The sequence below is a fragment of the Serinus canaria genome (genome assembly GCF_022539315.1).
Source record: "Serinus canaria isolate serCan28SL12 chromosome 7 unlocalized genomic scaffold, serCan2020 HiC_scaffold_29, whole genome shotgun sequence".
Taxonomy (NCBI): domain Eukaryota; kingdom Metazoa; phylum Chordata; class Aves; order Passeriformes; family Fringillidae; genus Serinus; species Serinus canaria.
In genome coordinates this window covers 3654579-3682126 of record NW_026108147.1, presented here as the reverse complement: position 1 = coordinate 3682126, position 27548 = coordinate 3654579, and the positions used below count along the sequence as shown (strand labels likewise).

At 46.7% G+C, this 27548-nt stretch overlaps 1 protein-coding gene across 7 annotated transcripts in view; it reads left to right on the top strand.

Annotated features, from left to right (window-relative positions):
• Positions 1 to 27548, top strand: part of AGAP1 (ArfGAP with GTPase domain, ankyrin repeat and PH domain 1) — a 323709-nt gene that overhangs the window by 233002 nt on the left and 63159 nt on the right. For all 7 annotated transcript variants that reach the window (XM_050987588.1, XM_030231113.2, XM_050987587.1 and 4 more), the window contains one exon: positions 14091 to 14252. In XM_050987588.1, the coding sequence (XP_050843545.1) occupies positions 14091 to 14252 (162 nt within the window). The remainder of the gene's footprint in view (positions 1 to 14090; positions 14253 to 27548) is intronic.

Below are 27548 nucleotides of genomic sequence, written 5' to 3'. Positions count from 1 at the left end.
GATGCTGATGTCCCTGAAGAGCTGGCTCTGTCTGCTCTCCAGTCTTCACAGTTTGTGCATCTCTGAAGAACCTGACAGACAGACAGACAGACAGACCCCCCAGTTTGCCAGCAGAATATTTTTGGTGCCTTGCAGAGATGAGATTTGTGAGCCATCACTCTGAGGAGACCAAGGGTGCCATTTCCTACCTGGGGATGAACAGCAGCCTGGTTCACTCTCTTTTTCAAGGTCCTGTTTTATCCTTTGGCTTCTGAGACCATCAGAGGGAAGGATCCAGTATTCAGCTCTTCTGTCAGAGCACTGCAAACACCACTTGGCATGGGACAGGGATTTCTGGTCTCTGCACTTGTAAATTGTCATTTGAATTCCAGCATGATGTAAAATCCTGCAGTAAATCAAATATCTGTTTAAATATCATCCACTTAGGCTTTATCACTGTACAATTGCTGGCACGGGCCATTGGAGCTGGGCTGTAATTTATGGAAGTTGTAATACCTGCTGGCTTCTGAGTTTCTAACAGTTTGGTCTTAGGGGTTATTAATGTAAAATTGAGTTCTCACTGTGCCATGGGGTGTGAGAGGTCGCTGGAGTGTTGATATTAATGCAGACCTTGCAACTTGCCTTCCTTGTCTGATCCTAAGTGCTGGGAATGATTAAATGATGGAACCTCCTGCTCTGCCTTGGGAGAGGAAATGGTTCAGCCTGACATCAGAAAACACCATTTAGAGCTGTTGGAATTCCATAGGCTACTTCTTGGCCAGGATCAATTATATCATTTCAAATAGATTTGCAGAGTTTTGGAATTGTTTTTGGTCGCTGTATACAGATGGTTTAGGTCAGAAGAGCTTTTTCCTCCTTTTTAAATATGGAAATTGTTATTGAAAAGCAAATATAGATTTATTTTCTCCTTTTTTTCAGCTGCTTTAGAGCTACTCTGGGATTTCCTGTAGTTCTTACTACTTAATATAATAAAATTCACTATCTATAATATGTGCACATAGTTTACATTATTTTACACAGGACAGGAAAGGGAACATTCTTTTCCTTTACATCCCTTTTTGTGATCCACAAATTGCTTTTGGCAAAATACTTCCAGAGGGAAACTATTGCACTTCAGCAGGGTGAACTCTGCTAGCAACAACTTATTATTGCCTTACCTCGAGGAAACTTGGGTTATAAAGCACCATTTTCTAGCAATTTATGCAAAGCCATCCCCTTTCAGCATGAGGCTGTGTGCTGAGAAACTTATTTAAATTTACCTGGCATTCTTGGCAGGCTCTCCCCTGAAATAGCCCAGTCAACCAGAAATATTAAAAAATCTCTGTGTAGCAGTGTCCTAGGAAAACTGGTAAATTTTTTTGGATTTGCTGATCCTGCAGGACTGGAGGTTTCAAAGTGGTTTGAATTCAGGCAGGGGAAGATGGGGATTTGCAGCCTGTGGTTCCCCAAAGTAATGTAAGGTCAGGGGGGCAGTGTGAAAAGCAGGCTCTGTAAAAGGGGTTGGAAAGGTGGTTTGAAGGGGTATTGAAAGGGTTTGGCGAGAAAAGGGGTTGAAAGGTTGGAAGTGTTTTGGCCCGGGTTGGCGGACCGGGGGTTTGGAAAGGGAGTATGGCAGGGGGAGGTTGGGCCAGGGGTTGTCCCCGCTTCTTATCTCTGGCCTCCCGGGGTTGCCCGGGGGGCCATTGGCAACCGGTGGCGTCTTAGGCCAGGCTGTTGGCCCCGAACCCGTGCGGCCCTTCTCTGCACGTGTTTTGGCCCCACGGGTTTTGTCCCGGGCTAGGTCCGGGGTGCTTGTCCCGGGGGGTTGCCCCGGGGTTTGGCCCTGGGGGTTTGCCCGGTTTTTTGTCCAGCTCCGGCCCGCCGGGTTGCTACCGGGGGTGTCCCGGGCACGTTATGGAAAAGTGGTGGAAAGGGTTTGGAAAGGGGTTGAAAAGGGCTCTGGAAAGGGGTTGCAAAGGGGTTTGGAAAGGGTTGGAAAGGGGGTTGGAAGGGGTTTGGGAAAAGGGATTCTGGAAACGGGTCTGGAACAATGGGGTTTGGAAAGGGGGTTGGAAAGGGGGTTGGAACGGGTTGGACGGGGTTGAAAGGGATTGGAAAGGGTTTGGAAAGGGGTTGGAAAGCCGGATTGGGAAGGGTTTGGAAAAGGTTTTAAAGGGGGTTGGAAAGGGGTTGGAACGGTGGTTGGAACGGGATTGGAAAGGGTTTGTAAAGGGATTGGCAACATGGGGTTTTGGAAAGGGGGTGGAAGGGGTTGAAAGGGTTGAAGGGATTGGCAATGGGGGTTTTGCAAAGGGGTTTGGAAGGGTTGGAAAGTTGTTGGGAAAGGGATTGGACAGGGTTGGGAACGTGGGTTTGGAAATTGGTTTTGGAATTGAGAAAGGGTGGGTCAACGTGGGTTTGAAAGGGTTTGGAAAGGGGGTATGGACCTGAGGCTGCCAATGGGTTTGCCCCGGGGTTGGCCCGGGGTTGGCCCGGGGTTTGCCCTGGGTTGGCACCGGGTTGGGACACGGGATTTGGGAAAGGGTTTGAAAGGGGTGCCCAAGGGGTTTGCAACTGGGTTTGCAAAGGGCTTTTTGGAAGAGGGTTGGCCACGGGTGGTTGCCCGTGAATTTGGAAGGGTTGGGAACGGTTTGGCAAGGGGTTGGCAGGGTTTGGAACGGGGTTTGTAAAAAGCTCGGAAAAGGGTTGGCCAAAAGGGTTTGGAAAGGGTGAAAGGGGTTTGAAGTGTTTGGCGAAGGGCTCTGGAAAGGGGTTGGAAAGGGGTTTGGAGCAATAATCCTGCTGGTGCTGTCTGCCTGGGTTTTTTGGGACTGTGGCAGCCTCTGGAAGCAGCAGGAGCCAGTGCTTACCCCTCCTGCTCTGCAGACCATGGCCAATCTCAGCTCAGTGGGAATCCCTGGGGTCACTTAGGAAATGTGCTGGGTTAGGGGCTGGACCCCAGGGTCTCAGAGGGCTTTTCCAACCTCAGTCATGCTGTGGGTCTGTGCCTTTCTCCTTGCTGCCCATCCAGGCCCTGGGTGGCAGCTCAGTGACACCAAGCTGGAGATGAGCTGCTGCCATCTGGGCCTGGTGTCCAGCAGAGAAGGGACATCAAAGGTCTGACAGCAGCTCTTTGTGTCTCTGGGGGCACCAAGAGCCCTCTGAGGTCTGAACTCTGCCATGATGTTGGTTTAGGGGGGACATTGGCTGAGTTTCAGCTGCTCCTCTGTTTATCCAGTGCTGCTGCTTGAATCCTGAGCTGCGTTTTTGCAGTTCTCCATCTGCTTTTCTTGTTAAAGAGCTTCTTCTTTCTGCTCTCCCCCCAATTAAAACACAAAGAATTGTTGCATTCAGCAATTAAATCCTGCTCTTGATTCCAAGAAACAGGAGTTTGCATCCTCAGGTAATTTGACATTGGCAGCCTGATGCTGATCTTAATGTTGCTCACAGCCTGGAGTGCCAAATGTCTGTCAGTGAATTGTTCATGGGACTGAATTAACTTCTTGGCTGAACTGTAAAAGCTCTGGGCTTTCCCAGCATTTATTTATGGATGTTTAAATACAGGTTTTGCATTTAGTTTGGCTTAGGATTTACACTGAAGTAAAATGCAAGTAGCACGTTCTTTATATCAGGGGGAAAAGGTGATTTATTCCTGGTTACTGATGTTGATTAATCTGATTTGATTGTCTGGCAGTGCTCAGTAAATCAGGGCTTTTTCTGCCTGTAGCTGGGCTTGGTTGTCACACCTTCTCTGTTATCCCCACTCAGGAGAAAAAAAGAGGGAAAAGCCCTCAAGACAAAGCACTTTACTTTTATTCCTGGAGTTTAGGCTTCAGCTGACAGAATAGTGAGGAGAGGGAATGTTGTCTTCATCAGCTCTTCAAGCTGTCCAAGAAACACTTTCCAAAAGTCAGGGCTCCTGCAGGAGGCAGCTGGATACCCAGCATGGTTCTGTGTAGCTCAGACATTTGTCAGATACAGCCCTTAAAGTCTGCAAAATTCTGGTTTTATGTTAGAACCATTCTTTTGGATCATTGCATAAAAACATTTTAATGTCAGGTATAATACTGGAGATGGTCACACCTCTGCACAAGGGAATTCTTCATCAGGGAGGCTGTCCTGTTATCTCATTTGGATTTAGAAGAGTGTAAGTTTTAAAGGTTTTTATTTGTAGTTTAAGGCTGCTTTAATCTGAAATGCTTGCAGTAATTGCAGGGAATTAAATACATGAGCTGGATTCACACAATATCCTGCAGGAGGTTATGGGCTTTGAAAATAAAATCACGTTTGCAGAGAGCATTATAAATCCAGAGACACACTCTCAAGTAAACATAGAGCAAAGACATAATGCTGCAAGAGCAGAATGTGACATTTTAGAAACTCTTTGATTCAAGCAGTGTGCCTCACAAATTTCATAAGCCCACTGAATTCTGTATTTAGGGACTATATAAGGAAGACTTGAGGGAAATAAATAAGCTTCCCAAATCAGGGAGCTTTTATTTCTCCTTAATCTTTTTATCTTAGTGTAAACAAGCTAAGTTTATCTAATAATGTAAATTCTAAATTTATTTTGAATTTTGTGAAGGTTTAAATGCAAAGTTGAGAAAGCAAAATGCTCAGGTGTAGCTCCCATAGGAGCAATTCCTGATTTGAGGATTTCTTCTTTGCACATCCACACTTGAGAAGTTCCAGTGTGCTTCTAACAGTTCCATCCTTGTTTAATGTTTAATGTTTAATATTTAATGTTACATTCTGTTCAATGTGCAGCCAGGAGTGCAGTGCTTTGTTTTGTAGGGTCTGGAGGAAGGGTCTGCAAGAAACACAACAAAGCTTGGGTTTTTTAGGGATGTTGTCTGTTCCTTACCTATGGAACCCAACCCTTCAAAGCTTGGTTTTTTTAGGGATGTTGTTTATTCCTTACCTATGGAATCAAACACTTCAAATCTTGGGTTTTTAGGGATGTTGTGTATTCCTTACCTATGGAACCCAACCATTCAAAGCTGGGGTTTTTAGGGATGTTGTCTGTTCCTTACCTATGGAACCCAACCCTTCAAAGCTTGGGTTTTTAGGGATGTTGTGCATTCCTTACCTATGGAACCCAACAAAGTTTGGGTTTTTAGGGATGTTGTCTGTTCCTTACCTATGGAACCCAACCCTTCAAAGCCACCTCACAGCGCTTGCTGCTCAGGGAGTGAAAGAAGCCTCTGTGCAGGGCCCTGGCCACAACCTGGGGATTGTTGGGGGCCAGCTGGAGCTCAGAGCTTCCCTTCCTGCAGGTGGGAGAGCTTCCCCTTTCAAGTGCCCTCATTTGTCACAGTTGATCTCATCCCTTCATGCAGCCGGGCCCTGAGCAGTATCCATTGCACCGGGGGCTTCTCTGAGCAAGGGCCCCCACTTGTTTATCCCAGAGCTACAAAATGGCCTTGATTAAAACTGGAAATTAAAAAAGAAAAGTTTGTGGATGGCAGTCAGGCCACCTGACACCTGTGAAAGACAGAGCTTTGTGTTTTAAGAGCTTTGCTTTTCAGCTCTGGGTGTCTGCGATAGGAAAATGTTTGATTTTGCCTTTGATTAAGAGCAGGCTTGGTGTTGCTGCCATTATTTCTCTTCCTTTCTGACAGTGCTGCTCATGGCATACATTACCAGGAAAGCCTTAGCTTTTTCCTGCCTAGCATGATGCAATTAACAGCCAATTTGCTCTACAGCAATTATTCAGCTTTAATTGGAAAATGTTAATAGTGAAAGTCTCTTGATTTTTTTTCCCCCCCTCCTCCAAAACACTGATATTAGGGCTTGTCACTGAAGTCTCGTGGACTGACAGTGGAGAGTTTCCTAACCTCTTCTCAATTACCAGAGAGTGGGTTTGAAGCTTGGAGTTATCCACAGGTTATACAGACGGAAGGTTAAAGTACAGGAGTAGAGACGAGACATCTTTCTGCCTCTGAGCAGCCTTTGAAGAGAGTCAGTTCTTCCTCTCTGTCTTACTTTGCCTATCTTGAAACACAAGGTAAATATTTTAGTAGGAAGTGATTCAGTAAGCCATGGATTCATTATTTTCCAAGTGCCTGCTGACCTGCAGGCTCTGTTTCAAAGCAGAATGTTGTTAAATGAGGATTTTTTTTTTTTAAGCAGTGTGAAGACAGCGCTGATGGTTAGCTCAGGGTGGAGCTCTGCCCCCCTCTGTGTAATTAGGGTGAATTTATTATGCATCTCATTTTGATCTAAAATAGCATTTGTATGTACCTGACCACGATGGAGCTTGTTCACCCAAGATGTGTTCTTTTAGTGTGCTCCAAGGTTTGGTCCCCATCACCATTCCTGGGGGTGGTCCTGGTGGGTTTGCCACACCCTGGGTGCTGCAGTTGGCAGCTGTTCTTGAGGTGCCTGGCTTCAGAAAGGGGAGATAGAAACCAGCATGAATCACAGGATCACAGAATGGTTTGGGTTGGAAGGGCTCCAACACCCTCCTGTCCAACTTCCCACTTGGACAGGCTGCTCCAAGCCCCATCCAGACTGGCCCAGACAGACCAAGACATGAGCTGGAATTGAACCAGGAGGTGTGTCTTCAAAAGGACCACCCATCTCCTTTCTCCCTCGTGAAAACTCCCTGAAAAGAGGAAGTTACCTGCAGTGAACCCCCAGAATTTCTGCCTTCCCTGCTGTTTCCCCCTCTCTGTTCCACGTCCCAGCTGATGGCCAGGGGAAGCAGTGACACCCCCAGCCTTGTGCACCCACTTGGCAGCAATTCAGGGTGACACCACACAGGGCTCTCAGGGCTGCTGCTGCCCAGTGAAAACCTTCTGCCAGAAGAATTAGGGATGTTCCACTGCAGGTCTGTTCAGCAGGAGCCACCAAGTCACTTTGCCTTGGGATGTGGTGGCATCCTGCAGCATCCCAGGCTGGCTTCTCTCTCCTGGTTTGTTGTCCTTGTGTGTTCAAACAACTTGTCAGGCTTGATCTTTCCACAGGGCATCCAGAGCAGAGGAGGGCAGTGCAGGGATGTGTCTGTGTGATGGGGAATGAGATAAATTAACAAACCCTGCTCGCTCAGGGAGGGGTTTGCATCATCCCTGCCCCTGCCCTGAACCTGCTGCAGGCAAGATGTGTGGAGGAAGATTAGGATCTCATCCCCAGCTCACATTCTCAGGTTGCAGGTCCTCTAAAATGCAGTCTTTGCTTTGCTTGTCACCATCCTGGCAGCACAGGAGAGAATTGTGCAGGAATAGTTGTGTGCTCTCCTTGTGGGAGCTGGTGAATTCCTCCTGGAAACGAGGAGCTTCCTTTGAAAGGGAGCTTCTTTTCTTCCTAGCCATCCTTCAAGTTCCAGGGAGCAGGATGCTGTTTTGCCAGCACTGTAATGTGTTGCTCCTTAGGAGGGAAAATGTACTTTTGTGGGGTTTTTTTTAAGCTCTATTGTTGCATTCCTGCTCTCATGCTTCCTTTATGCTGGCCCAACATTGTGCATTGCTAGGGAATGAGCTAGAGGTGACGTGTCTTCCCTTGAGGGAAGGGAGATGGTAATGAGGGTCTTTCCAAAATTACTGAAGCTTTCCAGTACCTGTCCCTGAGCATCTTGAGGCTGATTGTCTCTCCCAAGGCTGTGGATGCTGTCCCTCCCTCGGCACAGAGTGGAAGGGGTGCTCCTGCCCTGGGGTCTGGAGGTGCTGCCACACAACCAGACCCTCCAAAAGCAGGCAGGTCCCTCTTCTGCTGCCTAGAAGGAAGCTTTGTTTTCCTGGTTTAATTGAGATTGCTCTTAGAGGAAAGGAGTTGTTCAGTGGGGCTTCTTGAGGATGATGAAGAACAGTTTTGAGATTTGCAGGCTCTGGGCACAAGGCTGCAGAAATGGGAGACGCTGTGGAAAGGGAAGGTTCCCAAGGCTCTTTGATGTCCATCCAGAGCCTCCTTTAATGCCCTTCAGTGCAGCAGCTTCATTTAAGCCCTCCATAGCTTCAGTGCCTGAGCTGAGCTCAGCTCAGCAATGACCAGATGCACCTAGTTCCTCCAAAGGTGTGAGCTCTCTGTACCTGACAAATATTTGCCTTTTCTTTTTCATCCTGGAGGCTGCAATCTCGTGCCACCCCTTCTCCCCCACTCCCAAGTGTTGATTCCATCCAGGGACTTGTGCCAAGCTGCAGTTCTGACAGGATTTTAATGTCAGTCCTGTACATCTGCCCGGTGAGATTGCAGCATCCCTTTCACTTCATTCTGAGGCAGAGGAGGAAGATAAAGAACTTGATAGAACATTTATGGTAATAGCTGTAAAGGGAAGCTGGAGAGCAGTGGATTTCACAGCCAGAAAAATCTCAGCTCAGGGAAATGGGTCTGAAATACAAACTACAGATAGTTATAGTCCCTTGCTTCCCCCGTTTAAATAAAAGGATTGCTTTTCTCACCTTTATTTAAAACACATGTGTGGAAGATGAAAGTGTCCAGCTATTTTTTTATTATTCAGTCCACCAGCTACCGACATCTTTGCCTTATTTCATTTCAGCACTAATGGCACAGTGCAAGTTCTGAAACACCCTCTTTGGATTCAGCCTTCCTTGGGTCTCAGCAAAGATTCCTGCTGCAGGCAGAGCTGTTGCTGTTGTTTTCGTCATCAGTGCTTTCTCTCTGCTCCTGAACCCGGTGCTATTAATTGTGTTGCTGCTTCTGCTCTTTAATTGATCCCATTCACCGCTCCCGCTTTTGTAATGTCTGACTCCTTGTCACTTCGGCAAATCAAAAACCCAAATTAATCAATCTCCAGCCACTTGAGAATAAGGCCGTGTTGGGGAGCTGGGCTTGACAAAAAAGTCTAATTTCACTTTGAAAGCCTGTTGGAAAATTTTAACAAGAAGATGCAAGAAAAATGTAAACCAGATCAAGCTGGACTTTGGTCTGCGGAGAATAGCGTCACCTGTTGAGTTTGTTTCAAGTTTTTGTAAATAGGTGATTTGACAAAAATATGAAATAAATCAAAAGGCACGGAGATAGAAGGGGTCAGAATATGCTTGGTTCTGCTGCAGATGGTTCCACAGGAGAGAGGGGTGTGTGTGTGACACAGAGAATAGGAGCCGAGGGCCAACGACGAAGCTCCGCTCTTGGACTTTTGTGTCCCAGCCTTTGTGCTGTGCTATTCCCGTCCCTCACACGTTGCCTCTTTTCCTGCTTTTCCCACCCCCAACTCCTTTACCCTGGCCTGGGCTGCTCATCCTGGCTTATTGTCCCTCATTTCCTTGGCCTCCTTGGTTCCTGTGCTGGCATCTCCTGCGCCTCTGCTGCAGGTGCTGAAGGAGTCGTGTCTCGGACGGGTTTGGGGAGGGGCCTTGGGAATTTGGGATGCAAGGAAGTTGTTTTTCTGTTCTAGGGGCACCAGGAAGCACAGTCTGGGTTTGGATTGAGTTTCAGACAGCTCAGAGTTTGGGGTGTTCATCTGGTGAGGAGAAGGCTCCAGGCAGAGTTCAGAGCCCCTGGCAGGGCCTGAAGGGGCTCCAGGAGAGCTGGAGAGGGACTGGGGACAAGGGATGGAGGGACAGGACACAGGGAATGGCTCCCACTGCCAGAGGGCAGGGATGGATGGGATATTGGGAATTGGGAATTGTTCCCTGGGAGAGTGGGCAGGCCCTGGCAGTGCCCAGAGCAGCTGTGGCTGCCCCTGGATCCTGGAAGTGCCCAAGGCCAGGCTGGACAGGGCTTGGAGCACCCTGGGACAGTGGGAATTATCCCTGCCCATGGCAGGGGTGGGATGGGATGATCTGTTGAGTCACTTCCAGTCCTGTGATTCAGTGATGATTCTGTTAATTTTCCACCCTTTCCAAATCCAGGAGGACACTCACAAAGTCCTTAGGGGACACAAATGGAGTTGTCTTTGAGATCCATTTGTCAAGCACATGCAGCTTCCAAATAGCAAAATAATAGAAAAGATAGGAAGTGGGAATTGTTACCTTTTACAAAATATGTGTAACACTGGGAGAGGATATGAAATTGTGTCAAGCAGCAAATGAAGCCCAGTACAACAGCACAGCTCTTGAGACTCTTCTGAGGATTGGTTTTCATTTCATGTTCTGTCTCTTGACTCTGGGTTGTAGTTGTAGACAAAGTGTTTCTTCTGTTCCACCCCTCCTTTCTTCTACAACAGTTTGTCATCCTTGAAAGGAACTTCTCTCATGACCATAATTGCAAAATGGATCTTGGAGAGAGGCAGACATGGCCCTTGCCTTGTGGAGTAAAAGCTGCATTGGCTTTTTTTGTTTTGTTTGGTAAATTCTCACAAATGAGGGTTGGACTTGGACAAGCAGAACAGTCTCTGTCTTAATCCATGTGTCCTGCACCTGCAGAGAAAAATCACCCTGTGAAGAGCAGAGAGGTGGGGTTTTTATGTCCCATCTCTGCATAACTCAGGGGGTGTTTGGTCACCAAGGGTCACTTGTCGCTTTTGGGCGTGGAGTGAGGTACTGCACGTACTTACACAGGGCTGCCACGAGCCTGGAAGTGTCCAAGGCCAGGCTGGGCAGGGCTTGGAGCAGCCTGGGACAGGGCAAGGTGTCCCATGGCAGGAGTTGGGCTGTAAGGTCCTTTCCAAGCCAAGTGGCTGTGTCAGCTCTCCCTTCCAGCTGAAGGAGTTAATGATGGCACTGGGGAGGGATGGAGGGCATGAGGAAGGCTCCTGGCAGCTGGGACACAGCGTGGGCATCTCTGGCACACTCCTGGAGGCTGCAGCAGCAGCAGCAGGCGTGGGCTGAAACACGAGGATGCTCTGTTTGGGGATAGAAGGCATTTTCCAGCAGGGCTTTGCTGCTCATCACTTCAAAACAGTCACAAAAAAACGAGGCTGTGCCGGTCAGGACAACCCCAGCTCCGTGGCAAGGGGAGAGTTTTGTCCTCGGCGTGGTGTCATGGAGCTCTGCACCCTGCAAATGATGGCCATCATCAAGGGAAGCTGTGCCCCTGCAGTCCATCAAGAGCTGCAGAGCTAATGATGGGCTGGGCAGATAATCGGGGGAGAGTTAATTGTAAGGTTCGATATGGCATCTTGTCAGCAGAGATAAGTTGTCACGTTTTCCACTTGAGCTGAAACTAAATGATTGTAAAATAAGTTATGAGTGTCCTTGGGCCTGTCTGCCAGAATGATGGCTAAGAATACATTCCTGGCCCATCAGTCTCAAGCAGCCCGCTTGATATTTATGCGAACTGAATGTTATTTTATTCCCCCTCTAGTCATGCTTGTCAGCTCCCCGAGTGAAAAGTGAAACTGCTGCTTTGACTCATACTTCAAGTATTGAAGCTCGGAGAGGCTGCAGATTGTTATTATTATTACCAGTATTATATATTTTTTCGGGTGTGTGTTGAACATTGATGCCCGATTGGGAAGAACTAATGGCTGACATTGAGCGTGCGGGATGGCTGGAAAACAGCCCATCCCAGCCCAGTGGAACGCAGCTTATGGCTTCCAGTGCCTCTGTCAAAGCTGCTTCAGATGGGGAGTAATGAGGCACTGGCTTTTTTAATTTGCCATGCCTTTATCCTTGCCTTTTCCCCCCCCCCCCTTCCCTTTTTTTTTTTTTTTTTTTTTTTAAATATATATTTAATAGTGCCGGCAGTGGTCGTCTGTTCTCAGGCGTGGTAATTGATACCAAATAAAATGCATTATTTGTATTCAGTCAGGAGGATGAAATTGCATTCAGCGGGCTGAAGCCTGAACTCATTTACAGTTTCCCCAAGCCCGAGCTTTCAGGAGCCCTCTTTTCAATTTGAAGAATACCTTGTCAGGCAAGAGAAGGAGTGGGAAATGGGAGAGCACAGCGTGGAAGCCCGGTGCCTTTTGATTGCTCATATTTTAAACCAGGGCAATGTTAAATAACTCCCATCTTCAAAGGGTGGGCTCGGGAACCGGGGATCCGGGGCAGCGATACCAACTCTGCTCCCTTTATCAGGCACCAACCTTCCCTTGCTGCCTGAGGGGGAGGGAGAGCTCCAGGCTCCCACTTGAGAGCAGTTTGACCCAAGGACAGCAGGTTATTACCTGGAAGGGGCTGGGGATGACGAGGATTTACCACGGGAGGTTAATTCTTCAGCTCACCGACGCCAGGCGTCAACCCCGTACGTCCCTCATTTTTCAGAGCTCTCCAGCAGGTTTTGTTGGGGGGATTTACAGCCTGGAAATTAGACAGAGCTGCCACCAGTGTGTGGATCCAGGCTGATGGGTTTTAACAGGATGTATTCCGTGGTGCTGCCTCGGGATTGGGGGGATTTTTCACCGTTGGATGGGTGCAGGGCACGGTGGTTGATGCTGCGGGGGCAGGAGGGGAGGAACTCGGATGGGTTTGATTGTTTCTAAAGTGAAAGCTGGGAATGTGTCGTGGAGGGAAGGGAAGCATTTTGAATCATAGAATCCCAGAAAGGTTTTGGGTTGGAAGGAACATTAAACATCACCTGGTTCTAACACCTCTGGGAGGGACACCTCCACTAGCCCAGGCTGCTCCAAGCCCTGTCCAGCCGGGCTTTGGGCACTCCCAGGGATGGGGCAGCCACAGTTTCTCTGGACAACCTGGGGGTTTTCTCCTTCTTTTGAAGTATCACCATTGGAAACTTCCAGAGTCAAGCTGGAGGTCCCTCCTTGGCACTGGCAGTACCCCAGTGCACCTGTGCTCCTGCCTTTGTGTTTCTGGCACCCTCTTCTGCACCTTCTCTCCGTGCCATGGATCCAAAGGGATCTCTGTCCTCTTGGCTGAGAGAATTCCCACCAGGATTTTCACCTGGGTTTGCCTCCCTCCTCTCCTGGAGAGACAGGAGACTCTGCCAGGAGAGCCACTTGCACCAGTTGTGGGTCAAATCCTTAAAATCTCCAACACTACAGAGTAAACACATTCCCATGGTTCCCTTTTGGGGTTAAATTCTTGGGAACTGGTTTCAAGCTAGTGGATGTAAGGAAAAGAACAGAAATCCTTAATATAAAGATTAATGTTTGGTTTGGTCTCTCTTGCCAGGCAATTAGCTACATAATTTATCCCCCACTAATAACTTAGAGCACAACTGTGCTTAGGGGGTAATTAGTAAATAAACTTTATCAGGAGGAAAAAGAAACCAAAATAAGTTGGCTTTTGTCAAATAGGCAGTTCTGTGGGAATTTAACTCTGCAAAAAGAATCAAAAGCAATTTTTTTCATCATCTTTGGTTTGCTATTTTTCTGACATATTAAGTTAAATGCACTCCTGTTATTACACTTCAGCTTTATAATAAGGATTTTTATTCTTTTTCCCCGTGTCTGCTGTTCTGAAACCAATCATCAGGTATTTAACCCCAAAAGACAATCATGGGAATGTGTTTGCTGAATATCTGTCTGGGAGATTTTAAGGATATGGCACATAAATGCAGCCCTGATACTGCACTAAGGTGCAATATGGTATTTAAGCAAGTTCTGGAATGGCTTCACTTTCCATAATAGCAAGCACTTTCCTTTAAGTGTAGGTTTTATGTGGAATTTTATAATTAAAATCCAAACCAAGCCAGTAATTAAACAAAAATCATATTACCAACCTTGGGGGGAAATCCTGGATTAAGGTTACTTGAATATTTACTACGTGGAAGGACCCAAGTTCTTAAAATTGTTGGAGTTAATAAAGCAGGAAACTGAACAGAGTAAGGTGGGATGATTTATTTTCCTTGGGAGCAGGTAGGAAGTGACCCTTTCTCACAGAATTATTACCTGTACCAGGTGCACATTACTTACCTTATTGCCATCACCACCTTTTCAGTGGGTGTCTGTCTGACATTAATGACAGCAGAGAAACATCCTGAGGATCCAGGGATATCTCTGTTCATAAAATGCCCAAGTGTTACACAAATTAATTTGAGGCTAGGGAAGATCTTGGGAGGAACTGGAAGCAATAAAGTGCTTTCCCTTTGTTTTTGTGCATTCCAGCTGGCCTGCCCCTAAAATTGCTGCTGAGTGCTGTTAATCTAAGAGGACTTGAATGAGTTTTTTTGGAAAAAACAAAGGATATTGTTTGGAGAATCTCCTGAAGGAGCTCAGGAGCGGATCTGCCGACAGCCAGGGGCTTGTAAGCTTGGATTCTAACAATCACCTCCTTTCAATCTCACAGCATTTTTGATCTTTTCTGCTGCAGACACGGGCCTGGGAGATTCAGTGTGCTCCAGCCCCAGCATATCCAGCACCACCAGCCCCAAGCTGGACCCCCCTCCTTCCCCCCACGCCAACAGAAAGAAGCACCGCCGGAAGAAAAGCACAAGCAACTTCAAAGCCGATGGCATCTCGGGCACGGCTGAGGGTAGGTGCCACATCACAACCCCAGGCTGAATGTTGAGAGTTCTGCCATTCCCAGGAGTGTTGTTAGCTCAGCACCTGGCACTGAATAACACCATGTGGACACGCAGCTCTTCCCAGGAGAAAAGTGAATTTTTTTAAATTTCTGATTCTATTTATAGATTTCCAAAAGTGACAGTGGGTTGGAGGGTGGCAGTGCCACCTCTCCAGTGACACTGGACAAACCAACAGTCCATCAAATTTCTCCTCCTCCATAAAGAATGCAAAGCAATGAGTTATTTACAGAAAGTGTGAGAAAATTCATTACAAGAATATAAACATCAGAATGCTTAGAAAAATCTTAAAAAACCAGGGGACAAGCACCAGCCTCAGCTCTGAATGCACAGGGGAAAGGGGATTGTGAGAAATTAAAGTGTGAGCTTGTGAGGATGGAGCTGAAGCAGCTGAGGCATCACTGGTGAATTCAACTCCCTTTTTTATTTAAATAAATCAGAGCCCCCAAGTTAATGTGGAGCATCATTAGGTGTTGAGGTAAGGAAGGGGCACACTTGGATGGTGAACAAGGAGGAAAAATTCAGCCCACAGCTCACGTCAGAACTTGTGTATTTTTTTCAGGATTATTAAATCTTGTGTTACCACATCTCCTCAGGCACATCCTGGGCTCTAGAATGGCCATCACTTCTGATGCCTCTCACTGTTTGAATATTCAGCTGCTTGTGGAAAGCTTGTGTTATTTGAGGATAAAAGGGAAAAGGGGAGAGTTTAAATGTTTGGGTTCTTTTTTTTTTTTTTACGAGCCAGAAAGCAAAAGCCAAAAAGAACTTCTTCTTTTTCTCCCTTAGTTTAGCTGACTATTTCCACACTGCTGTAGCTGTTCAATGCCCTTCTGAAGGGGTAACAATGTGTACAGGAGCCAGGTATGATATAAAACATGCTTGCAGCTTTAGAAAAGAAGAAAAGAAACATGCTAGGATTCAACCAAAAGAGCTCCAGAAAAAGAAAGAGGAACAAGGGTGGTTGGAGGGCTCAGAAACTGGGGAGTCAACACACAAGGAGAGATGAAAAAGGGAGACAATGGAATAACATTGTGGGAAAAGGGGAGTGTTGAGTAAGAAAAAGATGTGGTTGTAAGCATGGGAGAGTAAAAAACAGCTAATTCAGTATCAAAGGATGCTGGAACAAGTTCTGAAAAAAGGATGACAATTGCAGACAGCTGAAGAGACATTAAAAATAGATGTGATAATAGTATACAACTGAGAAGGGGCATGCTAACTACTACTTAGTCATCCTTATTTTCCATTTATTTAATTTCTCAATTGCACTTCTATCACATCCGGAATTTATTTCCCCAGCTATCTATACAAATCCTTTTTTAAAAAGCCATCAGCTCTTTTTCATAACAGCTCCTGTTGTGTTCTCTTTCCAGTCATTTAACTATCTTTGCTGTTAGTTTCCCCCTAGTTTATGGCCCCAAGCCAAATTTTAGTTCAACCTTTCATTTTTAATTTGTCCCTTTTTTTTTTTTTTTTTAGTTTTCTTTTAAAGAAACCCTTTTACACCACTTATTTTCAAACCTCAATGGCAAATTACAGAGGGGATTTTTCAGAGCTTTCACCATTGGCCCAAGAATATTTTGTTGAAGTCAATATGAATCAAGACCAGCTGGATATCGAGAGCCTTTGAAAAAAAAATCTCTTTCTGAGCAGTTAATAGGTGAATGTTTTCTTTCTCCTGGGGAGATTGTTTTCACAAGGCACTGGAGCTGGAGCCTGTGTGCTCCTGGGCTGCAGGCACAGACCCAGAGGGAGCAGTTTGCACTTGGCTCTCATGTCCTTCTGATTGCAGAGTCCATCCTTCATCCTCCTCTGTTTCCTCTTCCTCTCCTCCTCATCCTCCAGCATCACACTGTGAAATCCTCTGGCAAGAACTCAAAGCTGTCCCCTCTGATGGAATGGGATCAGTGTGCTCCCAGCAAGGCAGGAGTTCTTGGTGATCAGCAGCTCAGTGACACCCAGGGAGCTCAGAGGGAGTGGAGTCATTCAGGGAGGGGAAAACCCTCTGAGATCATCCAGTCCAAACATTCCCCCAGCACTCATCCCTGTCCCCAGGTGCCACATCCACACATCTTCTAAACCCTCCTGGGATGGGGACTCCACCCTGTGCCAGGGCTGGACAGCCCTTTCTGGGAAGAAATATTCCCCACTTTCCAGCCTGAGGCCGTTCCCTCTCCTCCTGTCCCTGTTCCCTGGAGCACAGCCCGACCCCCCTGGCTGTCCCCTCCTGGCAGGAGCTGTGCAGAGCCACAAGGTCCCCCCTGAGCCTCCTTTGCTCCAGGCTCAGCCCCTTCCCAGCTCCATCCCATCCTCTGGACACTCTCCAACAGTGCCAGCCCCTCCTTTTGCAGTGTTTGTACCTCAGCCTCCTTTCACCTGCCTCTTCTCACATGTCTTCTGAACTGGGCACCCTGTTCTGAAATGTGAACTACTGCACAGAAATCAGAATTATTGTTACACCTCCCATTTTGCTCACCTTTAATCCACATCATCCACCCCAGTGCAGAAGGGAAGTTCCCACCAGGTAAATGTTGGATTTGCAGGGAATGCCCTGACAAAGGCAGGGATGATGAATCTGGCTCCATCTTCTCAGAAGGCTGATTTATTACTTTATTTTAGTATATTATATTAAAGAATGCTATACAAACTATACTAGAGAAGACAGAAAAGATACTGAATGCTAAATGATGATAACTCCTGACTCTTTCCTGACACAGCTTGGCCCTGGTTGGCCAAAGAGCCAAAACAACTCCCACAGAATGCAATGGAACAATCACCTGTGGGTGAACAATCTCCAAACACATTCCACATGGGCACAGCACAGGAGAAGCAAATGAGATAAGAATTGTTTTCCTTTTCTCTGAGGCTTCTCAGCTTCCCAGGAGAACAACCCTGGGTGAAGGGATTTTATCAGAGACTGTGAATGCCACACAGGAGGCCCTCAGGGGTGGTTAAATTCTTTAATTTCACCCCCCACCTCCTTCAAGCCCAGCCCTGCTGCTGAAAAGCCACGAGAGCAGAGTGAGGAGTTTCCTCTGGGCATGCCAGGGCTCTGGGCATCCTTCAGCAGACAGCTCATCTGGCTGGTCCTTGGATGCTGGGAGGGGATGGCTGACAGCGAGGCCAGGCAGCCTCGTCCGTCAGCGGGAGCTGAAGGAGAAGCAATGAGCCGTGCTCCCTGTCCCTGTCCTCCTAGGAGAAGGGCACACCAAGAGTGATAGTGCCTGGAGGTTGTCACTGAGGATGTCCTAGCCAGACTCAGAAAGGCTGGGGGGCTGCTCTGCCCAAATCCTGGCAGCCTTTGGGTTTTTCTGGGGCTTGGGTTGGTGCCAGGCAGAGCCAGCGAATCACTGAGGTGGGGAAGGGTCTCAAGGATCCTCGAGTCCAGGCAGGTTCAGGCTGTTCTGGGGGTTTTCTCCAAGCAGTTCAGTGTCAGAGGAGTTTAGGTTGCACCCTCTTTCCCTCAGAGGGTGCAGGGAATGGGCACAGCCCCACGGCTGCCAGAGCTCCAGGAGGGTTTGGGTACCACTCCCAGGGTGAGATTGCTGGAGTGTCTGTGCAGGGCCAGGAGTTGGATCCTTGTGGGTGCTTTCCAACTCTGGATACCCCATGATTCCATGATTTCCACATCTGTCTTGCACTTCAAAGCAGTTTGCAGCTCCAGTTATTTCCCTGTTCTCCAGGGCTTGGCTACAAATCTGTCCAGAGACCTAAAAAATTCCCTTGGGGATTTTTCTTCCCCCACGATAACTCAGATTTGCACCCTCAGAGGATTTTTGAAGACCACAAATCCAAAACAGGCCATCAAAGGAGTTCTGGGAGATGCAGACACTTGGATCAAAGTGTTTGAGGTGCTGCAAATGGGCTGTGGTGGTAATTGTGGGAGAACCATGGTCTTCTTTCCTTCCTTCTGGAAATCCTGGGCTCCTTGTGCAGAGGAGGAGGAGGAGGAGGATCCTCCTGCAGTCGATGCTCTCAGGCAGGTACAATGGATCAGAGTTAAATGCTGGGGGTAATTCTGGATTTTGTGTTGCCTTCCTTTGGCTCCAGGCACGTTTCAAGTGTCAGCTTTCAAACAGCAATTCTGAGTTCCTTCATTTTCGTCTGCACCAAAGCTGAAGCGTTCAATGAGGTTTAAATCTGGTCTTCAGCAAGCTGGAGCATTTTTTCCTGCACTTTGCAGGGCTTTTTTCCCCTCCTTGAACGTGCCTGCTTTGATCATTGACCTCTGCCCAAGTATTCAGATGTCTCGATGATGGACACTGAGCTCGGGGTGCTTCACCAATCCCAAGGCCTGATGCTCATCCCTTTTATGCCCTTCCATAAAGGTCATGCTGATTCTTCTCTCTCCACACTATCTGCACATGCACAGCCCTCTCTTTCTGGGATGGCTTCTTTCATCTCACTTGGTTTATCTCCCTGCAGCTTTTCTGAGACAATGCTCACAGCAACGCAAATGCTGAAGCACCTGCGCTGCACTCGCAGCACTAAAATTGAAATTAAAATCAAAATTAAAATCAAAATTAAAATTAAAATTAAAATTAAAATTCCATTCCTAGCTCAGAAAATCAGATTCTTGTGATTTATTTTTTTTTTCCAGGGAGAAGTTTTTCAGTTCTCAGTGCAGAACTTGTCACTGAAAAAAAAAACCCCTTGGTGTTTTTGAGGGTAGCAGCAGGAATGCTTACATTAGGCAAGGTGCCAGCAAGCAGCAGTTTTTTTTCCCCCACCATGCTGCCTGAAGTTGCTCAGAGCAGGATTAGACAGAGCTGTGTTTCAAAGAGGGATGGCTGCTCAGAGCCTCATCTGGTTGGGTCCCCTTGTGCTGCTGCACTTCCTGCAACAGCCAGGGATAATAGGAAAGCTTTTCAGCTGGAAAACAAGCAGGAAAATTAAAAAGCTTTCTTGGAAATACTCTCCACAGAAAGATCTTTCCTATTGTTTATTTTTCTAACTCTTGATAGTTTAAAAGCTTGGTGGCTGTGCCAGCTTGAGCCTCCCTCTCTCCATCTCTGGGATTTTAGGAAAGCCCCAGGCTGCCTTTCAGCCCTGGCTCCATCCCTGCTCTCCAAGTGTTTCATTACCAGGAGATGCAGGCAGTGCCTGCTGCAGGGCCTGCCCCAGCACATCCCAGTGGGATGGCTGCATCACTCCTTCCCTTGGGGAGCCCCTGGATCCTGGGCTGGGCTGGAAGGGAGCTCAGAGCCCATCCAGTGCCACCCCCTGGGGTGGGACATGGCAGGGACACCTCCCACCATCCCAGGCTGCTCCAAGCCCCGTCCAGCCTGGCCTTGGGCACTGCCAGGGATCCAGGGGCAGCCCCAGCTGCTCTGGCACCCTGTGCCAGCCTCTACCCACCCTGCCAGGGAGGAGAATCCATGCTGGGGCAGACCCCCAGCCCTGCCCCGTGCCAGGGGTGCAGCTGGGAATCCTGAGGAGCAGCAAGGCTGAGCAGCAGCTGCAGGAGGACTTTCCAAACTCTCTGCAAGCCCTGTTCTTCTTCATCATTCGCTTCTAAAGAGGTTTTGAAGGACAAAGAAGGACCTTTTATGTTTCTTCTCAGAACAGTTTTCTTAACACAAAGGTGTTTGTTCTCTGCCCCTTGTGCAGCAATTGCTTTTCCTGGTGCTTTGCTGCTCTGTGCAGTCCAGACCCAACTCCTGGTTTACACTTTCTGACTCTCACCTAAAGGATGAACCGCACTTTACTGAGAAATCCTCTTTTTTTTTAATTTTTCCTGGGGTAAACTGGTAAAGATATTTTAAAACTCCTTGTTTTTTTTTAAAAACACACATGTTTTGTGTCACCATGTGTTGAAAATGAGCCCTGATTAAGAAGGAAATTAAAATATATTCTTTTGTTTCCTGTGGGTGGAAGAACAAGGTTTGGTTTTAGCAAGAAGCAAAACCATCAGTGCTTTCAGCTGGTGTCTGCCTGTGTCCCTTTCAGCCACCCCAAAGAAGGTGAGCTAGAGAAATGCAGTTCTCTGTAGAACACCTGAAATTTTGCTTTTTTTAAAAAACTCAGAAGCAATAGAGGGGGGTCATCTCCCCTGCAGCCTCCCATCCTGAGCTTTCCTGAGCATCCTGGTGATTTACCTGCTGGCATCACACCCTGAGGTGATTTGAATGTTTTTGGGACCAGATTGTGGTGTCCTCCCACCAATTTTAACAAATATTTCCTTTAGGAAGTGTGGTGGCCACACTGGACTAAAAAATTCTATCTCTCCAAGCATGTTAAAAAAAAAAAAGTCATTTGGTATTTTTGGAAGTTTAGTGGAAACAACTCAAGAAGCAAAAGTGGGAGAGCAAATTCTTCCTTTGACAGATGAACTTGACATTTTTAATGCTAATATTGACTCACCATACCCTGAATTAAGCACCGTGATGAAGGAGGGTGTTTTTCCTTGCTGCTCTTAGATAGATATTTAATTTTTTTTTTGCTTTTTTATGGTCTGGAAGAAACCTGACATTGTCAGAGGACAGCATGTTCACAAACCTTTGCAGCTCAAAAAGCCACAGCCTTGTCACTGCCTTTTCTCTGAAATGTAATATCTTGACCTGCAGCTGCAGCAAGGGCAAAACCACTCACCTGTTAAAGGTTTGTAACCTTTGGAATTCCATCCATTGGATGGGGAGGTGCTTGGATGGATTGTGTGGCTTGAAGTGATGCCCAGAACTGAGCTGCCACCAAAAGTCCTTCAAGGAAAGAGTTTGCAGTCAGTCCACTGGAGGATAATTAAGTGTGCAGCCCACCAAGGAATGCCACAAAAGTTATTCCTGGTGATGCTGCCATCCTAATTATTTTAGCTGGTCCCTATAAATCAGCTGTCAATAATTACAGCCTGCTGTGTGATGGTATTGGGGTACAGCAACAACATCTGGGCATGAATCAGGAGGGGAAACCAGTAATTCCTTAAAAACACCCTGCTTGTTCTTTTTTTCAGTTATACTCTCCTTAAAATGATAAGAGGTATCTTAAGCTTTTCCTCTCTACAAAATAAAGCCATAAATGTAAAAATTAAAATCCCAAATGCAGCCCCAGATCACACAGAAGAGGAGTGTGTTCCCATCCTGTCGTGCAGTATTTCTGATAAAGGGTTTAGTGACAGCAGCTTTTGCTTCTATTTCTGGCCTCTCTAAGTGCCTGAAGTTTTAGGAAGTAAATGTTCATAGTTTTCAAAAATACTCAGGGCTTAAGGGGAGAGGGATACAAAAGTGGAATTTTGCCTGCAATGCTGAATAAAGGAAAGAAGCATTTATTTGGAGCTGGGGGGGGTGGCAGGATGAGCAGATTCCTAGGAAGGTTGGGGGGTTTAAATGGGTTTGTAATTTAGGGTTACTGCTGAATTCTCTTGGTGTTGTTTGTTGTGGTCTTCCTGTACATGAAACATTTCAGGAACTGCAGCAAATGACATTTTGCTGCATTTCATACTGGACACGAAACAACCCAACTTCCTAAACCTGGAGTTTAATGAGTTTGTTTTCAGTGAGATTTTAGGAGTGTGTTCAGTTAAGCATTCTTATTTTATAGATTATCTCAAAAGAGTTGTAAGCCTCCCTGACCAACTATTCTCTGCTCTATCTGCTTTTTAGGAAACAATTCCTTTAAAAACCTCCCAAAAACAAAGCAGGTCTTAGGGTTTAGTTGGCATTAAAAGTGAGCAAAATGCCTAGCTGTGTTTTTCCTGCCTGCAAGAGAACTTCAAGAAGAAACCCCAGCAGTGTGTGATGCCAGCTGCTCGTTTGGGCATCTGTGAGTTTATCAAAACACTCCTGGGCTCTAATTCCACTCATCAGCTGGGACTTCATCCACAGGAAGCTCAGTCCTGGCAGAGGGCTGTGCAAAGAGGAGGCAGGAGGGCAGAAATTAAAAAATCCAGCCCCAATCTTCAGAGCCTGGCTTTCAACCAAAGGTCAGTGGTTGGGAATCCTCGAGCCTCGGCTGCCCCAGCCTCCCTGACATGAAAGGGCTGCTGCTGCTGCAAGACACTTATGTTGATGCTGAGGAGTGAAAGACAAGGGAGGTGAAGCTGATCTATTGTTTTAACCTGCTTCCTTGCAGGCTAAACACAAAGTTGAAAGATTCCTGCTTCCCTTCAGAAGCCGGGCTCGGTGGAGGCGGCCGGTTCCGCCCACCTGGTTGAAAGGAAAAGTGTCACAGTGGTGGTCAGCAGGAAAAGGGATTCTGGAGAGGATGAGGCCTGGGATGAATTGGTGGTGGTTGCACAGACTGGCACATCTGGAGAAAGAGACAGAGAATGATAGAATTTTATTTTTATTTCTGATGTTTCCCTAAAAATTAGTCCCGTTTTGAGCACTGCGACAGCAGAAGGACCCGCTGGGTGTCCAGTGCCACGCTGGGATTTGGCCTGATTTTTTGGGGGGAAGGAGGAAGTTTTGAGCAGCTTTGTAACTAAAACAAGGGACACCTTAGCATTTCACTGGCTTTGGGTAATTATCATCCTCAGCAACGTGCTGGCAGCTTGAGACAGAGCCCTTGGTTGTGAAGAGGGCTCCTGATGTGTGCAGAGGTGGCAGTGAGTGTCTGTGAAATGTTCATCCTGCTAGAGGGGTGGGAGTTCAGTTCCTTAAATAAGAGTGACTGGTCCACAAGTGCCTTCCAGTTTTTCTGGAGTGTAGGGCAATTTCATTCCATTAGGAACCTAGATACCTAAATTCAAATATCATCAATTTAGGTGATTATGCATGACAAAGCTACAGCCAGTGGAAAGGATAAAATCAGTATAACTTTGTCCTCCTGTTCACCTCTCAAGGCAGAGTGCCACAATTTCAATAAACAGGGGATTTTGGTCTAGAAGGAGGATGGAGTTCTTGAAGGATGCCTGTTGGAACTGACCCAGCTGTGGGAACAGCTTTCTTTAAAGGGTGCAAGTCCTAAATAACTCCCTGCAGAAGCCCTGCTTGGGGAGGTTTGATGACAATGTTCACAGGGGTCCCAGGATGAGGGAAGAGAGGAGAAGGTTGACTCCATGCTCAGAAGGCTGATTTATTATTTTATGATCTATATTATATTAAAAACTATATTAAAAGAATAGAAGAAAGGATTTCAGCAGAAGGCTGGCTAAGAATAGAAAAGGAATCAATAACAAAGGTTTGTCTCTGGACAGCTGGGCTGGGATTGGCCATTGATCAGAAACAACCACAGAGACCAATCCCAGCTCCACCTGCTGCATCCCACAGCAGCAGAGAAGAATTGTTTGCAGTTTGTTCCTGAGGCCTCTCAGCTTCTCAAGAGGGAAAAATCCTAAGGAAAGGATTTTTCATAGAACATGTCAGTGACAGAGGTTTGCCGTGGATAGCTCTGTCCTGGAATTCCAGGGGGATTGTGTCAGGCCTGATCTACCCAAGGCTTATTAAACATATCAGCTCTTGGCTGATAAGAGCTCATAATCAAGATTTACACGCAGAACAGGAACAGATCATTAATTCCTTTTTAGTTGCAAACCCCTGCATTTTAGTCAATTTTGGATGTTACAGCAAACTGTAGATCAAGAAATGTTTACCTGTAAATCAAGAAATATTTGTGCCCCTTTTGTTTTGATTCTTTGTCAAAGTGTTTGTGACATCTTTTAAAGAACACGTCCAAAACTGAGGAGAGTGGTGATAAATAGGAACAATTTTATTAAATTTGTGGCTGGATATGCATATATTGGCTGCAGACTGAATAAGTTCAGGTCAGATGTTGGGAAGGAATTCTCCCCTCTGAAGGGAGAAGGGTGCCCATGGAAGCTGGGGCTGCCCCTGCATCCCTGGCAGTGCCCAAGGCCAGGCTGGATAGGGATTGGAGCACCCTGGGATGGTGGGAGGTGTCCCTGCCATGGCAGGGGGTGGATGGGATGAGCTTTGAGCTCCCTTCCAACCCAAACCATGCTGGGATTCTGTGGAAATGGAGTCTGTCCATGCAGTGAACAGACATTTGGCTCGTGCTCCCAAAGTGTTTTATGTCCCACTTGTCTGGCCTCAGTGCTGGCTCCTGCCTCAGTTTCCCTGGTGTGGCAGTTGCTTTCAGGTGCTCTTTAAAGGGGCTGTGGTGCAGTTGGTAGGTCACCAAGCAGATGAAGTGTCTCAGCTATATCTGCTTAGGCTGCTCAGCTGCCTGTTAAACATGGATCAGGCTCCCAGGGCATAAGAAGGTATCAAAAACTCTCCAGAGCAGCTGGGGCTGCCCCTGCATCCCTGGCAGTGCCCAAGGCCAGGTTGGATGGGGCTTGGAGCACCCTGGGATGGTGGGAGGTGTCCCTGCCATGGCAGGGGATGGATGGGATGGGCTTTGAGTTCCCTTCCAACCCAAACCATGCTGGGATTCTGTGGAAATGGAGTCTGTCCATGCAGTGCTGATGTTCCAGGGGTGGGTGTGAGGGGCAGTGTCCCAGGGGAATGTGTTTGAGAGGGAACAATGAGGATGGGGTTCTCCATAGGAACAGCAAGTGGAGAGTGCTGTGGTGTGGGATTTGAGCTGCTGGAGATTGTGGGAGCTGCCAGGCCTGGAGGAGGTGGTGGAGGTGCTCTAGGTGGGACTTGCTGGAGATGTGGGCAGGGTGGACTTTCCCTTCCCCTTAAGCAATTGTCCCACCCTTGGAGCCTTCTCCAGTTCAAAGGCACGACTGGAGCCGTTCCAGTTCCCCTCCTTTGTGCTACTGATGTCATCCCTGCAGCAGGAATGCTGAGCTCTTTATTTCCAGCCCCTGGCCTGTCAGTCATTTCAAACCCAGCTGTTTTGTCAAGTTTCAAGCCTTCCATCAGCTGAAGTCCCCGCTGCAGATCTGTGTGCCCTGTGTGAGGTTTCAGTGCTGAGCTTGCTGTCATGTTTATTTTATACCCTGTGCTTTAATCTCCTGTTTTCTGTCCCTCCACCTTTCTCTTTACAGACCAGTTACTTGTGATAGATGTTATGCATCATATGTGGTGTGGAACTCCAGGAAGCAGTAGGTAAAAAGGGAAACTTGAACAGGCCTCATCATTGACATTTTCCACCAGTTCTCCCCCCACCCCGACTCTAAAAAAGAAAAAAAAAAAAATTAATAAAGGTTTCTTTTGTGAGCGTGAGCTGGAGAAAATTGGCCATTTGTCTGTGAGGTAATAGGCTTTGGGATAATATGAAAATCTATCAAATGATTAAATTCAATGACATTAAATCACAATTCATGAAAGGAGAATACTGCACGGTTTAATTCTATTTAATTTTTGAGGGGGGAAAAGAAAAAGCCCTTATAAAAAAAAAAAAAAAAAATTTGTTTGAGTTTCTCTTAAGCTGATTTCTCTGTGCTCTTTCTTAAAAGTGCCTTTCTAGTTGCCACACAGTGATGTGATCATTATCTGTCACCTCGTCGCCTTGCTGCCTCAACACGCAGTAAAATACAAAAAAAAAAAAAAAAAAAAAAAAAGAGAGAGAGAGAGGGAGAGGGGGAGAAAAAAAAAATAATAAAAAAAAAAAAAAAAAAGAAGACCAGAGGAGCTTGTGAAGTATGACTTCCTATCCCAAGACTCATTGGTAGCGCTTGACAGTAATGATCTTATTACAGTACTCTGGACCTTGAAGAGATTTCATGAGGAGAGCGGCCGAGGCTGCTCCGTGTAATCAAGTGGCGCTGAATATTCCACACAGCTCTGATCACACACTGATTGGGCACAGTTTTAGCCCATCTTCCAGTCAATTATGCATGGCCCCTCGTGCTCCTGTGATAGTCAGGAGCATTGATGGCTGTTGTCTGGGTTGGGGGGGGGAGGCTGGCAGCCAGCCAGGGGTTTGAAGTGCAGTCATTGCGGGAGAAGTGCTTTTTAGTTGGAATTGATTACCTTTCTTTGGGGTTTTGCTTAATGGCAAAACTGGATTGGAGAGGGCTTCAGGTGAAAAATGGCCGTATTAGCCATTTAGAGGAGCTGAACTCCTAGTCAATTTTTAGCCTTCCCCTGTTTCCATCTAATTTATATTTAATGATGTAGCGTTTGATAATATTTAAGATATTTCATTTCCAGTCGCTGCTGAGCACACATGTTGAGCACATGTTAAATGACAGCAGATCAGCGTTCAGATTTTAGGAATTCATGCAGTTTAACCTCCAGGCTGCCAGAACTGTCTCAGTTTTGGTGCCTCAGTTTTGTGTCTCAGTTTTAGTGCCTCTGTTTTGGTGTCTCAGTTTTGGTGCCTCTGTTTTGGTGCCTCTCTTTTATTTCTCTGTTTTGGTGTCTCTCTTTTATTTCTCTGTTTTGATGTCTCTGTTTTGGTGTCTCAGTTTTGGTGTCTCTCTTTTGGTGTCTTTGTTTTGGTGCCTCTGTTTTGTGTCTCTGTTTTGGTGCCTCTGTTTTGGTGCCTCTGTTTGGTGTCTCTGTTTTGGTGTCTCTGTTTTGGTGCCTCTGTTTTGGTGTCTCTGTTTTGGTGTCTCTCTTTTGGTGTCTCAGTTTTGGTGTCTCTGTTTTGTGTCTCAGTTTTGGTGTCTCTGTTTTGGTGCCTCTGTTTTGGTGCCTCTGTTTTGTGTCTCAGTTTTGTGTCTCTGTTTTTGTATCTCTGTTTTGTGTCTCAGTTTTGGTGCCTCTGTTTTGGTGCCTCTCTTTTATTTCTCTGTTTTGTGCCTCTGTTTTGGTGCCTCTGTTTTGGTGCCTCTCTTTTGGTATCTCTGTTTTGGTGTCTCTCTTTTATTTCTCTGTTTTGGTGTCTCTGTTTTGGTGTCTCAGTTTTGGTGCCTCTGTTTTGGTGTCTCTGTTTTGGTGCCTCTGTTTTGTGTCTCAGTTTTGGGTCTCTGTTTTTGTATCTCTGTTTTGGTGTCTCAGTTTTGGTGCCTCTGTTTTGGTGCCTCTTTTATTCTCTGTTTTGTGCCTCTGTTTTGGTGCCTCTGTTTGGTGCTCTCTTTGGTATCTCTGTTTTGGTGTCTCTCTTTTATTTCTCTGTTTTGGTGTCTCTGTTTTGGTGTCTCAGTTTTGGTGCCTCTGTTTTGGTGTCTCTGTTTTTGTATCTCTCTTTTGTATCTCTGTTTTGTGTCTCTGTTTTGGTGTCTCAGTTTTGGTGTCTCTGTTTTGTGTCTCAGTTTTGTGTCTCTCTTTTGGTGTCTCTGTTTTGGTGTCTCTCTTTTGGTGTCTCTCTTTTGGTGTCTCAGTTTTGGTGTCTCTCTTTTGGTGTCTCTGTTTTGGTGTCTCTGTTTTGTGTCTCTGTTTTGGTGTCTCTCTTTTGGTGTCTCAGTTCTGGCACCCATTCCAGGAGAGGTGCAAAGCCGACCTTCCTGAGCTGGG